Genomic DNA, 14454 nt, shown 5'->3' on the forward strand with positions numbered 1-14454 from the left:
TCATTTATTTTGTAGACTCATTTTCAATTTAGCTAAACTGCTGGCTTTGCCATGATTTATGGTTATAGTTTGTGTTTGGATATATATTTCTGTTTGCATAAAAATGCTCTGATTAATGCAGGGCTGATATGTTTCAAAACTAAAAAAATTCTTGTTAAAATTTCTAATAAGGTTGTTTTTCACTGTCTCATTATTCTTACTTCTGTCAGTTTCCTGGTAATGTCAGGAATATTGAAAGTTATGCAAACAAGTCATTGTTCCCCTTGCTTTCACTGCCCAAAATTCCCCCAAAGTAGCTTACTCCATTTTTAAAGAGCTCAGGGAATGGGACACATTTTAGGATACATGAAAAGGCAGCGGGTGTTATGCAGATAATGGAAATGGTAAGAGAACTTCCCATGGCAAGACAGTCAAAGAAGGAAGGCTGTGCATACAACTCAGTCTGTTAACAGTGTGGCAGTGGTGTTTTATAGCTTACAAGTTTCTTTCACAAATACCAGAAACATTTTTACAACAGCATTCTGAGAGAGTAGTGTGAGTAGTATTATCTCAGTTTTAAAGAGGAGGAAAGAAACAAGTTTGGAAAGGTTAAGTTACTCGCCAAAGGCTACAGTTAGTAAATGACTGTAGTTTACTAACTACAGTTAGTAAATAAATAAATAGGCCCAATGACATCATGATGCCTGAATACCCAACCTATGTAGGAAAAATCAGGTATAAAAGATGGCACTGTGGTTACAGAAAATGACCTAGTGACAAAGGTGAGGGAACACTGAAGAAAGCAATGTTGGTTTTGTTTAAACACTGTGTCCTTCCCTGATGCTGAGCAGGAGATTATGACCATATTCTCTCAATGAGAAAATGGACAAAACAAATTTGGAAGACATAAGTCAGAACAGCAGTAGTTAGGGAGTCTGTAGCACTATAAACATCAGCTTCTTGACTGGACTCATTGCAGGATATTAAAAACCAGCTTCTATCAGTCTGACTCCTTTTTAACACATTATATTTAATTATGATAAAGATTGCACAAAAAATTCACCTGGTACTGTTGTGAACTTTGTATAAAATTTATTGGAGGTTCACTTTGTTTACTCTTCAACCTTAAAATGTTATCAGCATAACCCCAGCTCAGGATGGCTGACCACTGAATGTCAGTACTGTTCATGCTTCTCACACCTTAAGGAGAAGGAGAAATAAAAGATGGTTACTGCTCAACTGCTACATGACAGCCAAAAAATTACAGATTAAAGCCTGAATTTACTTAGCAGAACATACCATTTGGTGCAAAGTCATCTTTATATCCCTAAGATGGAAAAATTTATTTTAGTTTTATTCATTAATGCTAATAGAATTCTAAGAGTGGCACTATATTCTTTTTCACTTGGGTTGTTTTCGTGGGGATTTATTTGATTTAGAACTAAAATTTCTGTTATGAAATTTTTATAATAGACAATGATAGTCAAGCTTACTCTATTCAAGTTCTGAGACACCTTTTTTAAAAATAAATATGAACTAGATACTGTTTAAATAACTTTCTAGATACCCAGTGCTGAATAATCCGTATGGACAACTACTAATACTAGAAAGAGAACGCTGCTAGAGTAGAAGCAACACTACCCTGAGAAGGAATAATTTAATCCTGCCGACTTCAGGACTGTGCACGGTAGACCTTCGTGCAAGGAGGTTATGCTCTTCTCTCTCTCTTTTTTACAACATAGTGTTACGTCCTTTTCACAGAAAGCTTTGGAAATTTTGACATCCTTTCCCTGTACTATTCATAATCTATGCTGAATACAGCTAAATGCAGCATAAATGCTGTAAATGGTACTGCCCTTGAAACCTGCAATGTTTTAAGTTCTTAAAGGAGAGAGAATGTGTTTTATTTATTCCTGTACCTACCAGAATATCCAGGATAGAGAAGAGTATAACAAATAAATATTTCTTGAATGAATCAATGGCACACTGAAAATGTAATTCACAGATTTCTTTTTGTTTTGTTGAGTAAAACACCAAATGTTGACAACATTTGCAACAAAGGAATTAGGAAGGACTCACTACATATAAGCTCCTCTAAGTATATGCTGCTAGGGTAAGGAACCACATATGCTGAGTCTTGAGACCTCTCCAAATCTACCATAGTATCTGGCAAGTAGCAGGTGTTCAGTAACCCACATTTCTGATTCCAGTAGTGTAAGATGCAGTATGTTTTTTTTTTCTTTCAGAAAAAGAAACTTCTCCTTTACCTATTAGAACAGTGGATCTTAAACAGGAGCTTGCAAGAAAATTGATTTTCAGCATTTGTAGGCTTGGACTCAAGCCCCAGAGATTCGGATGCAGTGTGTCTCAAGTGGGACCCAAGCAAGTATATTTTGAAAAAAAAAAGGCACCTCAAACAATTCTGAGGCACAGTCAGTTCTCAAGTAATTGGTTTACATTGGGCTTAAAATCATTAAAACCATCTCAGTGTGGCTGTTAACATTGTTGTACCTGCATGTGTAACAGAGCAAAACCACACAGCTATTTTATATGACGGTGCTCAACACATTCCAGCTGTTAACAAGTCGAACTTTGATTGCAAATTCCACTTGTTCGTAAACACTTCTCTGGAATGCCTGTGTGGACTGTCAGTGCTGGGTCTACACAGTAAATACTGACATCGTCCCAGGCCCCAGGACGTTTATAGTCCAATAAACACTTATTAAGCACTTGGAATGAACCGGGCACTGTGCTAATCATTCTCATACACTATTTCATTGAATCCTTATAGTAAATTACCCTGTGAGGTAAATCCTTTCGTTATACCTATTTTATAGATCAAAAACCAGGCTTCGCCAAGCCCAGCCTTCTGCCCAGCTAGTAAGTGGCAGAGCCAGGATGCACTGTGCCTCCTGAGGCCACGACTGAAGCTGTTACGTTAACTTCTCTGGACATGCTCAGATTCTGACCAATCCCAAATACATTCTGTGAGGAAGTAGAGTGTAATTTGACAGAACACAGCTATTAAGAGCACACTAAGGGCTTGTGACCATAGCAGCACAAATAAGATAGGCTGAGAATTATATTTGACATATTTAAGTTCCACAATGCTAAGTGATAATACCAGCCCTTTCCCTTTTGCTCAATAGAGATAAACTTTCATGTATTCTAATTAATTGTTTTACAAAGTAAATCATTCACACATTTTGGTACTTTAAGTATTATTGGTGGTAAATTATGAGGTGTGATACAACTCATCACTAATTGTAGTAAACTGATATCACAATAATTATGATTAAACAGATCGACCTTATCCCACTAACTCTCTAAACTTAAGTGTATGCATTATTCCTGACAACTATAAAAATAATTATTCATTTAATGATAGAAGAATGAGCCTAAAAGAGCTGTGGCCTGGCCAGTAAGCTTGATTTAAGTGACTGATGTTTGGCCCGGGCGCTGGCAAGCTGCCATTGCACTGCAGGTGGAAGGCTGTACATGGACTCCGAGGAGCACAGTACACAGAAGGTGATGGTAGACGCTAGCAGTGCTGACTACGAGGCATCTGGTCCACAAGTCAGCTTTCAGGCACATCTGCAAACAGCCTGGTATGAACAGATGAGTGCCCTTCAGTCATTCATGTTAGTGCCCTAAGTCCATGCCTAGTAAGTAGGCAGAGTTCTTTTGCATCCAGGGAAATGGTTAATTTGGAAGAGCTGAGGGATTACTTAAGTGGAAAATGTCTCTAGTTTTTCAGGGTCTACTTGACATTTAGAAATACGAAGAGGGCTTGACTGCGCAGCACTTTTCCACATGTGGCTTTTAGTGAGTCCGTGCGTGAGGAGTTAGAAGATTGCTTTTCAGGGGCGTATGTTTTTAAAACCTATTTGCACGTCTACTTGACTCCCTTGTTTGCTTTGTTTGTTTGTTTAAATCAATGACTATATCTCATTCTTCCTTTTTTTTTTAAAAAAAGAGATAGGGTCTTGCTCTGCTGCCCATGCCGGAGTGCAGTGGTGCAATCATAGCTCACTACAGCCTCAAACTCTTGGGCTCAAGCAATCCTCCCACCTCAGCCTCCCAACTAGCTGGTACTACAGACACACACCACAATGCCTGGCTCTATGACTGTATCTTCTGAAGTACTAGATTTTTTGTTCAAATATATTTGTCTTTTCTGGGGTTCAAGAGCCTCAAAGTTTACCTTTATATCAAATTGATAATGTTTTCATCTTGTGAACATAATCATTCATTCTTGTCTCCTTCAAACTCCTCCTCTCATTTCAAACAGCACTGCACTTAATTTTTATTTTTTTCATGTAGTATGTTTTAATTCCTACTTTGCACTAAATAGCCACAAATTTGAGCAGAGTTTCTCACCAAGGATCCAGACAAATTTAGAAGTAAAACAAAATGACAGCACAGATGAGCAGGAAACATTCAAATCTTATGAAAGATATATCCAGAATGATTTTCGTTATGTTTTATTTTACCTTGCTCCTTGCTATATGTCATCAGAAGACAGAAATTTCGGGACAAACCACAGATTGCTCTGGTGGGCAGAGCCTGGAGAGAACCAAATCTTTCTCCATGGGGCTGGCTGAAGCAGACCACGGGTACCGGGGCACTTGGAGACCCCACATATTCTCCCCATTTCAAGCCTTTTATCCATGACAAAGGACTCTAAAACCAAGAAAAGTAAAAAGTATGATTTTTAAAAAAGGTGGTAATACAGAATTACTTCTAATTTAAATTATAAACAAAGGAAGAGAAAGTAATATAAATTATAAGTTCTTTGAGGGCAAGAATTATTTTATACTTTTTTATTTCCCTGTGCTTTAGCATATAGAAATATGTGCTCCTTATTTGATTTTTATTCTGTGGCTCTGGCCTAACTTGCATTAAAGTGTCTGGCTAATATTTCAAAATTCCTTGAAATTTGAGCAGGAAAAAAAAAAAGAATTTAAGTGTATTTCTTTCAATCTAGCTGAAATACTTAAAGTTGACACCTACAGGAGGATTGTGGTTTGGCAGTGTGCCAAGCCATATGCCCCACGTAGTACACAAAACCTCACTCAACTATGACTGATGTCAGGGAACACCTCTGATTTGTCTGTGTGCCTAGAATACAGTAAGCTCTTAAGAGATGTTTGATGAATGGATTGAAAAGTATTTATCTATGGAGCACATTGAGAAGACTAGAGCATCTCTAGAAAATACTAGTAAGTACTAGAGAAGAAAAGAGGTAAGAAGGAATTGTCAGTGAATAACAAAAGAGGAGGAGCTTGAACAGTGGTATTTGGGTACAGAAAACTGAGGGAAGACACTGTAGAGTGACACCATGTGCCTGGCCATTAACGGTAATGAAAGTTTCCTCTACCTCAAATAAAAATAATTACCAAGAAATTTTTAAATTAAGCAGAGAAGAAACCATGCCCTTTTTAGGAGTTTCTCCCAACAGTTCTATTCTTTTTGTTCTCTTTTCACTGTTTTATCTTCTATTAATCTCTTCTTTTTAAATGGATTTTTTCCTCTTTTAGACATTTAAAAGTTTAATTATTTTAACTCTTCAGGGGAAATGCTACATAAATGTAATAAAAATAATATACTAAGCAATTTTCAGTCAGTTCCACAAAAAACCTAATGGTTTTCAGTGAAATTTGCTTAGGTTATTTTTCAATGAATGGAAAAAAGGCATCATTGGCCTACATATTATCTTCTAAAAACTTACTGGAGGTCCACTTTAGGACCTCTAATAATTCTGTCAGATTGCTTAGGGGACATATGTTAATATATAGTCTTAAATGATATCAGAGTCTTAAAAAAATGAGTATCTCTGAAAAAGCTGAAGAGCTTCAGGAATGCTAAAGTGGGAACAGAGGGGTTAGGATCAGATATTTTGAAAACTAGCTTTTTCTAAAATTTTGTCTATCAGTGTTAAAGTGGAGAAAAACATGGGTGCTGAGCTATAGTTATGATTTATCATTCACAATTCTTTGCCAGAAAATTCCTTTTATATAAATTGTAGAGTGTAAACTTTTAGTTTTTCAATTACTCACAAAGATACAATGGCAACTGTTCTACATCATAGTATGTAGAAAAGAAGAGTGCTTTATATTTTTAAATGCTTTCCATACAGCTCTGATTGTTTTAAACTTCAGTGATGAACTGTAGTTCACACAAGCATATCCGGGTCATCCAGATGACCCCTTTATAACTGAGGACTGTGGCTCAGCTTCAGGGCTGGCGTTTGCACTTTGTGTAGATGTCAAGTGAAGGCCCAAGCAGTCAAGGAGCAGTACTGTGTGGAAGGCTTCACGGTGGTTCAAATAAAAAGCAGTGGCATAAATGTCATTACACGTCACACAGACATGCAGCAAGCCAAACTGTAAAGAACTTGTGCTTGAGAAGACATTAATTTAAGAAATAGTGAGTGTCCACTGTATGCCAGGCACTGTCCTAGGAACTGGAGATACAGTGATGGAAAAGACAAAGTCCTTGTCTCCATGGAGTTATCACTCTAGCTGGGATGGGAGAGACAGACAAATCAGTAAACAAATACATGTACAATGTGTCAGGTGGTGGAAATGCTATATGAAGCAAAATGAAGAAGGGGAAAAGGACTGAGAATGATGGAACTGCTGTTTTAGATATAATCAGATTTAGATACAATCAGAGCTGCACAAAAAGCATTTAGATGGGGCTCAGGCAAGACTCTGAGGAAATGTCTGTGCAGAGACCTGAATGAAATGAGTGAGCAAACTGGGGGTGTATCTGGGGACGGGTTATTGCAGGTGGAGGAAACAGTGCAAAGGTCCTGAGATGGGAATGAGACCAGTTGGGACGACATTTCCACTGTGAGCCTTTTTATAAAATATAATATGCCAACTTAAAATGAGCAATAAGTATAGTAGTAAATTAAATGGCACTTATTAATTTTCAGGGATGTACTATAAAATTACTTTGACATATTAAAATAATAGACTGTAGTTAAAAATAGTAACCCTGGTAATGACAGTGACTAAAATGATTTGTGAGGCATCATAAACACAAAATCAAAAATATAGCTTTCTAGTATGAAACTCAATATTGGTGATTTGGTTTTAGTAAAACAACATTGTCTATCATATTAATATTTTAAAATTAAATTTTATTGGTTGCATAAGTTTTATTTGTATTTAACATGTAAATTTGACATGTGAACTATGAGCATAAAGAATTTACATCTAGTGTTCTGTCTGACATAAAGTAATATTATTACAAGGAAAAACTGTCAAAACAAGGTCGGTGAAAACCTTTCCTCTTAAAATGGATCACAGATTACTATAGTTTGAGATAACGCTGCTTTATTTCATTTAAGGTCCTTCACAACCTTTTCTTTACTGTGTCATTTTTTGTGATTTCCTTCTGCAAGCTCTTATAATACTTTACAATTCACATTTTACCATCTTATGCTACTTTTATAATGAAGAACTGAGTTAAAGATTAAAATCCATTTTACTTTTAAGGCTTGCTTTATTTTTCTATTTCAAAGTAAAAATTATACCTATTTTCTATTTTTAGAGACAATACTTTTTACGATTACAATCTGGAGAGGCCAAAGAAAAATACGTAAAGTTTCTCCGTAAGTGTAAACCAGAACATCCATACCGCTGGTCAGTCCTCTTGGTTGCAGATGATAACCAGGACCCTGCTGCGCACGTGTACACTGCCATACCCACGCTTCAACTGCTCCGCAGTCCTGACGGTTCCTCCCCTCTTGTTTGCAAAATCCTGTTACGTCACTGCCTTGGGAAGCTTTCCCTGGTAATTGACCCTTCTCTCTGCTCTCTAAGGGAGTCTACTGTCTGACACAATCAATTCGTTTTTCCTTTGAGCTCCCCAAAGCACTCTCTTCATATCCCTAACACAGCATTTACCTCGCACGGGATATTGCTTTTGCTGCCTGCACCTGTCTTGTGCTGGCTGGTGCACAGCTTTAGGCCAGGACCGTGCTATTCATTTCTGTGTCCCTAGAGAGCCTAGAAGAGGGCCTGGCATTGCAGAAGTCTAATCAGGTTTTGCTGAATTCTATTGAAATCCAAGTGACATACCGGATAGGTGACTTCTTTGACCTGTTCTCGAGTCTCTCTGAAAGCAAACTGCACTAACAACCCCACAGCGGCTGGAAGCTCTCCTTCGATGTTGAGCTTGGCTCCAGGTCTGCTTGCGTGAGCCGTGTGGAACAGCTGACGAGGAGTCTGCCCATAGGTCTTTATCATGGTCTCCAGCGCCCGTCTCTGAACTGGATCTTCAACTGCAGAGACATCCATTCCAAAATATGTCTATACAGTACAAGAGGAAAAGAACAAGAGACATGTAGCATAAAGCAAGACTTGGCAATAATACCAAAGGGAAAAATAATGCTTTCTTTTCTAGCCAATGGTTTACACCTCTCTATTTCAAATGGAAATGATTTAAAATTGTTTTTGATCATTAATGGTCTGAGATCAGAATAGAAGTAATCAATGTTTCTGAATGGGTGAACAAAAATAGTGTATCTTGACTATTGGTTTTAATTAGGTACGTTTATAAAAGTCCTTTCTAATTTAAGACCTGAGAATATGTATGACTTCATGCATAATACCAAGTTATTGAAGAAGTTGCTTGTCCAAAGTGATATACAAGAAAAGGCAAAATGAAGTTAGAAAACAATGCTGGTAGGTAGTTCAAGAGAACATTACTTAAGTTCTAAAGAAAATTATAAATGATTCTGAAAGAGTAGCAATGAAAATTACAAGCTTTTTAATGTAAAGGGTATTATTACATGTTTCTTCTTAGTGTTGTCATCCCTTAAAATCAGATAGAGAGCAATGTGCATTTACTTGTTTATTTCTAAAGCTAGTAGTCAGTAGCTGAGTACAGATTGGCCATATTTTGTGCATACCTACTTGAACAGTTTAGCTTTTGGCATTTAATCAATCATAGCAACTTTCATTTACATATCTGCATATAACATTTCCATATGTGCCAAAATAAAATTTCAAAGATACTTCACAAGTTAAATAATCTTCAACACTATTCCCCTCACCATCACTTCCAGCACCAGGGGTCAAATATTTGTTACAGATGCACATCTAAGCAGGGCATTTATAACGGCTATTTGATTTAATGTGCTAAAAAAGCAATCAAATACTGACTGGTATAATCCTATGGCCAGAATTCTTTTAAAGTTTATTTTTCTCCCATTCTGTAGATTGTCTGTTTGCTCTGTTAATTATTTCCTTGGCTGTGCAGAAGCTTTTTAATTCAATCAAGTCCCATTTATTTATTTTTGTTGTTGCTGTGATTGTCATTGGGGTTTTCTTCATAAATTCTTTGCCTAGCCTCGTATCTAGAAGAGTTTTTCCAATATTTTCTTCTAGAATTCCTATGGTTTCATGCCTTACATTTAAGTGCTTTATCCATCTTGAGTTAATTTTTGTGAGTGGTGAGAGACATGAATCCTGTTTCATTCTTCTGCATGTGGCTATCCAGTTATCCCAACATCATTTATTGAATAAGAATTCTTTTCCCCAGTGTATATTACTGTCTGCTTTGTCAAAGATCTGTTGGCTGCATATGGATGGTTTTATATCTGGGTTTTCTGTTTGGTTGCATTGGTCTATGTCTCTATTTTTGTGCCAATACCATGCTGTTTTGGTTACTATAGGCTTATAGTATAGTTTGAAGTCTGGTAATGTGATGCCTCCTGATTTGTTCTTTTTCTTAAAATTGCTTTGCTATTCAGATTATTTTCTGGTTCCATATGAAGCATAGAATTATTTTTTCTAGATCTGTGAAATGCGACATTGGTATTTTGATGGAGATTGCATTGAATCTGCAGATCACTTTGGGTAGTATGGACATTTTAACAATGTCAATTCTATCGATCTACGAGCATGACATGTTTTTCCACTTGTTTGTATCATCTGTGATTTCTTTCCTCAAGCTACACATCCAATAAAGGACTAATAATCAGAATCTACAAGAACTCAAGCAAATCAGGAAGAAAAAAATCAAACAACCCCATTAAAAAGTGGGCAAAAGACATGAACAGAAGCTTCTCAAAAGCAGGTAGACAAATGGCCAATAAACATATGAAACAATACTCAACATCACTAATCATCAGGGAAATGCAAATCAAAACCACAATGAGATAACACTGTACCCCTGTTAGAATGGTTTTTATTAAAAAGTTCAAAAACTATAGATGCTGGCATGGATGCAGAGACAAAGGAACGCTTATACACTGTTGGTGGGACTGCAAATTAGTACAACCTCTATGGAAAACAGTATGGAGATTCCTCAATGAACTAAAAGTAGACATACCATTTGATCTAACAATCCCACTATAGGGTATTTACCCAAAGGAAAAGAAGTCATTTAGTCAAAAAGACACCTGCACTCGAATGTTTATTGTAGCACAATTCACACTTGCAAAGATGTGGACTCAACCCAAGTCCCCATCAATTCATGAGTGGATTAATAAAATTTGGTATATGTATACCATGGAGTACTCCTCAGCCATGAGGAAGGATGACTTAATGCTTTTTGCAACAATTTGGATGGAACTGGAGATCATTCTCCTAAGTGAAGTATCTAAAAAATAGAAAAGCAAATACCACATGTCTCACCATGAAATTGGAAGTGATGAACACATGTGCATAGAGGGCAGCACATCTCGAAGGAAACCAAGCAGGGGGCAGGGGTGTGTGTGGAGGGGATGTGCAAAAACTACCTAATGGGTACAGCGAACACTATCTAGGTGACAGGCACACTTTTAACTCTGATTCAAGCATTACAAAAATGATCTGTATAACCGAAAACATTTGTACCCCCATAATACTTTGAAATAAAAAAAAAATTATTTTTAAATATGGCTTCTTTATATTCTGTGATATCGGTTTCTGTTTATTAGTGAATGATAAATTAAGGTCAAATGGCATTTCTACATGCCTTTTAAAAATGTTAACATTTATTTGTACTTAATTGTTAGCAGACATTATCCTATATGAATTTCCTTCCTCATTTATGAAGTTGGTATTATAAATTACATTTTATAAATTTGTACATTTAGGTACAGAGAGGTTAAGGTATTTGTCCAAGGTCACACAACAAGTGGCAGAGTCACAGAGTGAGGATTTGAACTCAATTCTTCATTCAGAGACTGTGTACTTAATCACTACTTTGTTTTGCCTCATAAATTGAATTTTATTAAATTCTTAAGAACAATGGCATAAATTCTATCTTTTTTAAAAAAGTCCTGAAGTCCCAAAGAAGTGAAAATTCCATTCACATCAGAATTACCTTGTATATTTAGTCTTCAGATACTTTTAATGTGAATTTTACATAAGAATAGCTGAAAAGATGGTGCAGGATTGTAGGCACAGAGTATACTGAGGTTAATGGCAAAATTCCTAATTGCTTTAAAAGTTGCATTTTAGTATCAAATGTAAATGAAGCAAGAAAACTATACCAGAAGCTTTGCCTTTACTTTATACTTTTGGGAATGGATCACTGGCATAAATAAACTCAGATATGGAATATTTGACTATAGGTTCTGTGTGTACCTTTTAGCTGTATTTGTTATAAGCACTTGTACATTTGTTATACTCTCCACAGAAAATTACAGTTGGTAGGGAAATCCAAGATCAATCTAATTCTACCTCCTAATTTTAAAGTTAGGAAAACAAAGAGGTTAAATGTCTTAGGCCGCAGATTAGTGGTTAATCTGTTGTACCTGTTTTTGAGCAGCCACTAGGCAGTACCAGGAAATACCTTTCTCCTCAGAATTTGTGTTTTTACCTCCTGCTCTTTGAGGAATTTCCTTCGAGAGGCCTCATTCAGACTCTACTACCACATTCAGGCAGGCACATCTACGCCAACTTTCCTAACCCTGCTCACCCTATTGGAGTCTTATTTACTCTTAAATCCCAGAGCCTAGCAAAATAAATGTTTCCTGAATAGATAAGATTTTTTTTTTTTTTAAACTTAGTCTATTTAACAATATTGAAAAGCACATGTGGAAGTGTAACAATTCTACTTCTAGGAATTTGCCTTAAGGAAATGAAGATGTACATAAAGAAATAACCTCAGGAATATTAATTTTAATAGCAAAAAAGTCTTAGCTAAATATCCAAAAATAGAAGACTGGTTAAATAAATTATCATATAGTCACACTTTAGAATACAGGTTGAATCTCTTATCTGAAATGCTTAGAAGTGTTTCAGATTTCCGATTTTTTTGGATTTGGGAATATTTGCATTATATACTTACCAGTTTAGCATCTCTAACCTGAAAATCTGAAATCCAAAATGCTCCAGTGAGCATTTCCTTTGAGTGTCATGTTGGTGCTCAAAAGATTTCTGGTTTAGGACCATTTTGGATTTTGGGTTTTTGGATTAGGGATGCTCAACTTCTAGTAAGTAGCCATTAAAAATCATGTAGAATGATAACCAATGACTTGAATATATTTAAGACTACCTTGTTCAGGGAGAGAAAAGGGTTACCAAATAGTATTAATATTATTATATAAATGGAATATATATATGTATACAAAAAAGTCTGGAAGATGGTTTCTAATATTTATCTCTGGATGGTGATGTCAAAGTTGATTTTTAAATTTCTTCCTATTCCTAGTCTATATTTTATACATTTTTCTAAAAACCACAAGTACATTTTTATGAAATAAGGAAAAATAATGCCATTTAAAAATAGAACATATATGTAGAATAATGCACTGAAAAGAGTGAACATGCAAGCTTCACTGCTCTCCTTGGAAAGGCCTGCTTGCAAGGTCAGCCTCTGGCTGGTGTCTGGGAACCTGGATTTCAGAAGAGTTCCGAACATTCCCTAACTGATAAGAGAGGCTTCCTGTGCCTGGACAGTATGTACCAACAATATAGTTTACGCTGAACACCTGCTTTCCTTCTGGGAGTCTGGAATTTCAGTATGTGCAAGGCAGAGGGTGCCTACATGACTAGCACCCAGTAAAAACCCTGAGCACTCGAGTCTCTAATGAGCTTCCCTGGCAGACAACATTTCACATATGTCATCACAACTCGCTGCTGGAGGAAGTGAGTCTGTTCTTTGTGACTCACCAGGCGACACTTGGAAGTATGTGCCTGGTTTCTCCCAGACTTTGCCCACGCTCCTTTACCCTTTGCTCTGTGGTCCCCAACCCCCAGGCAGCGGACTGATGCCAGTCCATGGCCTGTTAGGAACCAGGTCACACAGCAGGAGGTGAGCAGCAGGCTGCGAATGGCTGAGCCAGGCTTCATCTGTATTTACAGCCGCTCCCCACTGCTCGCATCACCGCAAAAGCTCCACCTCCTGTCAGATCAGCCGTGGCACTAGATTCCCATAGCAGTGTGAACCCACTACAGCGAACTGCGCATGCGAGGGATCTAGGCTGCGCGCTCCTTATGAGAATCTACTGCCTGATGATCTGAGGTGGAGCTGAGGCAGTGGTGCTAGCGCTGGGGAGCAGCTGCAAATACAGATGATTATTAGCAGAGAGGTTTGACTGCACAATAAATGTAATGCACCTGAGTCATTCTGAAACCATCCCCCCCCGACCCTATCTGTGGAAAAATTCTCTTCCAGAAAAAGGTCCCCTAGTGCCAAAAAGACTGGGGACCTCTGCCTTTGCTGATTTTGCTTTGTATCATTCACTGTAATAAACCTGAGCTGCTGAATCCTTAAGTCTGCCTAGTGAATCATCAAACCTGTGGGTGGTTTTGGAGAACTCCTGACACAGATAATAACTTATTTTCAAAGAGAGGAAATATGAAACCTGAAAAATATTGAGTAACACTTTAATGTTATTGCCAATTCTCAGTGATAACTTGCATATTTTAAAGCAACAGCCTAACAGCTAACCTTACAGTATTCAGATTCTATCTTATATAAATGTAGATTATTTTAAAAGAGTCACTTACAGCAGGATGAAAAACATTGATGGCTTGAACAGAAGCCTTCCCCTTTTGCTTATACCCAAACACTAAGTCAATCCACTGACAGATGTTCTGGGACACGTAGTCAGACTCTAGAGCCTGCCGATGGATGAGGATGAAAAGACGAGGATCATTGCGTGCCCAAGGGGGGAGGTTGACATGATTAACTCGTTCACCATTCTGACGCACACCAAAATCAAAACCTAAAAGAGAAGATTAATATTAATGTTTATCTTTCCAAAACCATGCTTCATTCTGGCCACAGAAAAGGTCTTAAGAATTCAGAGAAACAGCTGATTATGTGCTACAACCAGAAAAAGGAATACCAAAGAGGATTTACCTTTTAAATAAGAAAACATCATTGCTTATCTACTTACTTACCTACTAGTAGGGCTACGTGCATTAACACTATCCTAATTAAATTTGAGATCTTTCAACTTTATCCTTCTACCACTTCATAACATATTGAAGAAAAAGTGGAAAGCCATTGCCTAGTAAA

At 37.1% G+C, this 14454-nt stretch overlaps 1 protein-coding gene across 5 annotated transcripts in view; it reads right to left on the reverse strand.

Moving 5' to 3' along the window:
* The window catches only part of LYST (lysosomal trafficking regulator), a 126766-nt gene that overhangs the window by 17568 nt on the left and 94744 nt on the right, over nt 1-14454 (reverse strand). For all 5 annotated transcript variants that reach the window (XM_045537251.1, XM_045537249.1, XM_045537253.1 and 2 more), the window contains 4 exons: nt 13941-14158; nt 8073-8303; nt 4473-4662; nt 1043-1179 (listed from right to left, as the gene is read on the reverse strand). In XM_045537251.1, coding sequence (XP_045393207.1) covers nt 1043-1179; nt 4473-4662; nt 8073-8303; nt 13941-14158 — 776 coding nt within the window. The remainder of the gene's footprint in view (nt 1-1042; nt 1180-4472; nt 4663-8072; nt 8304-13940; nt 14159-14454) is intronic.

Source organism: Lemur catta, chromosome 25 (assembly GCF_020740605.2).
Source record: "Lemur catta isolate mLemCat1 chromosome 25, mLemCat1.pri, whole genome shotgun sequence".
Taxonomy (NCBI): domain Eukaryota; kingdom Metazoa; phylum Chordata; class Mammalia; order Primates; family Lemuridae; genus Lemur; species Lemur catta.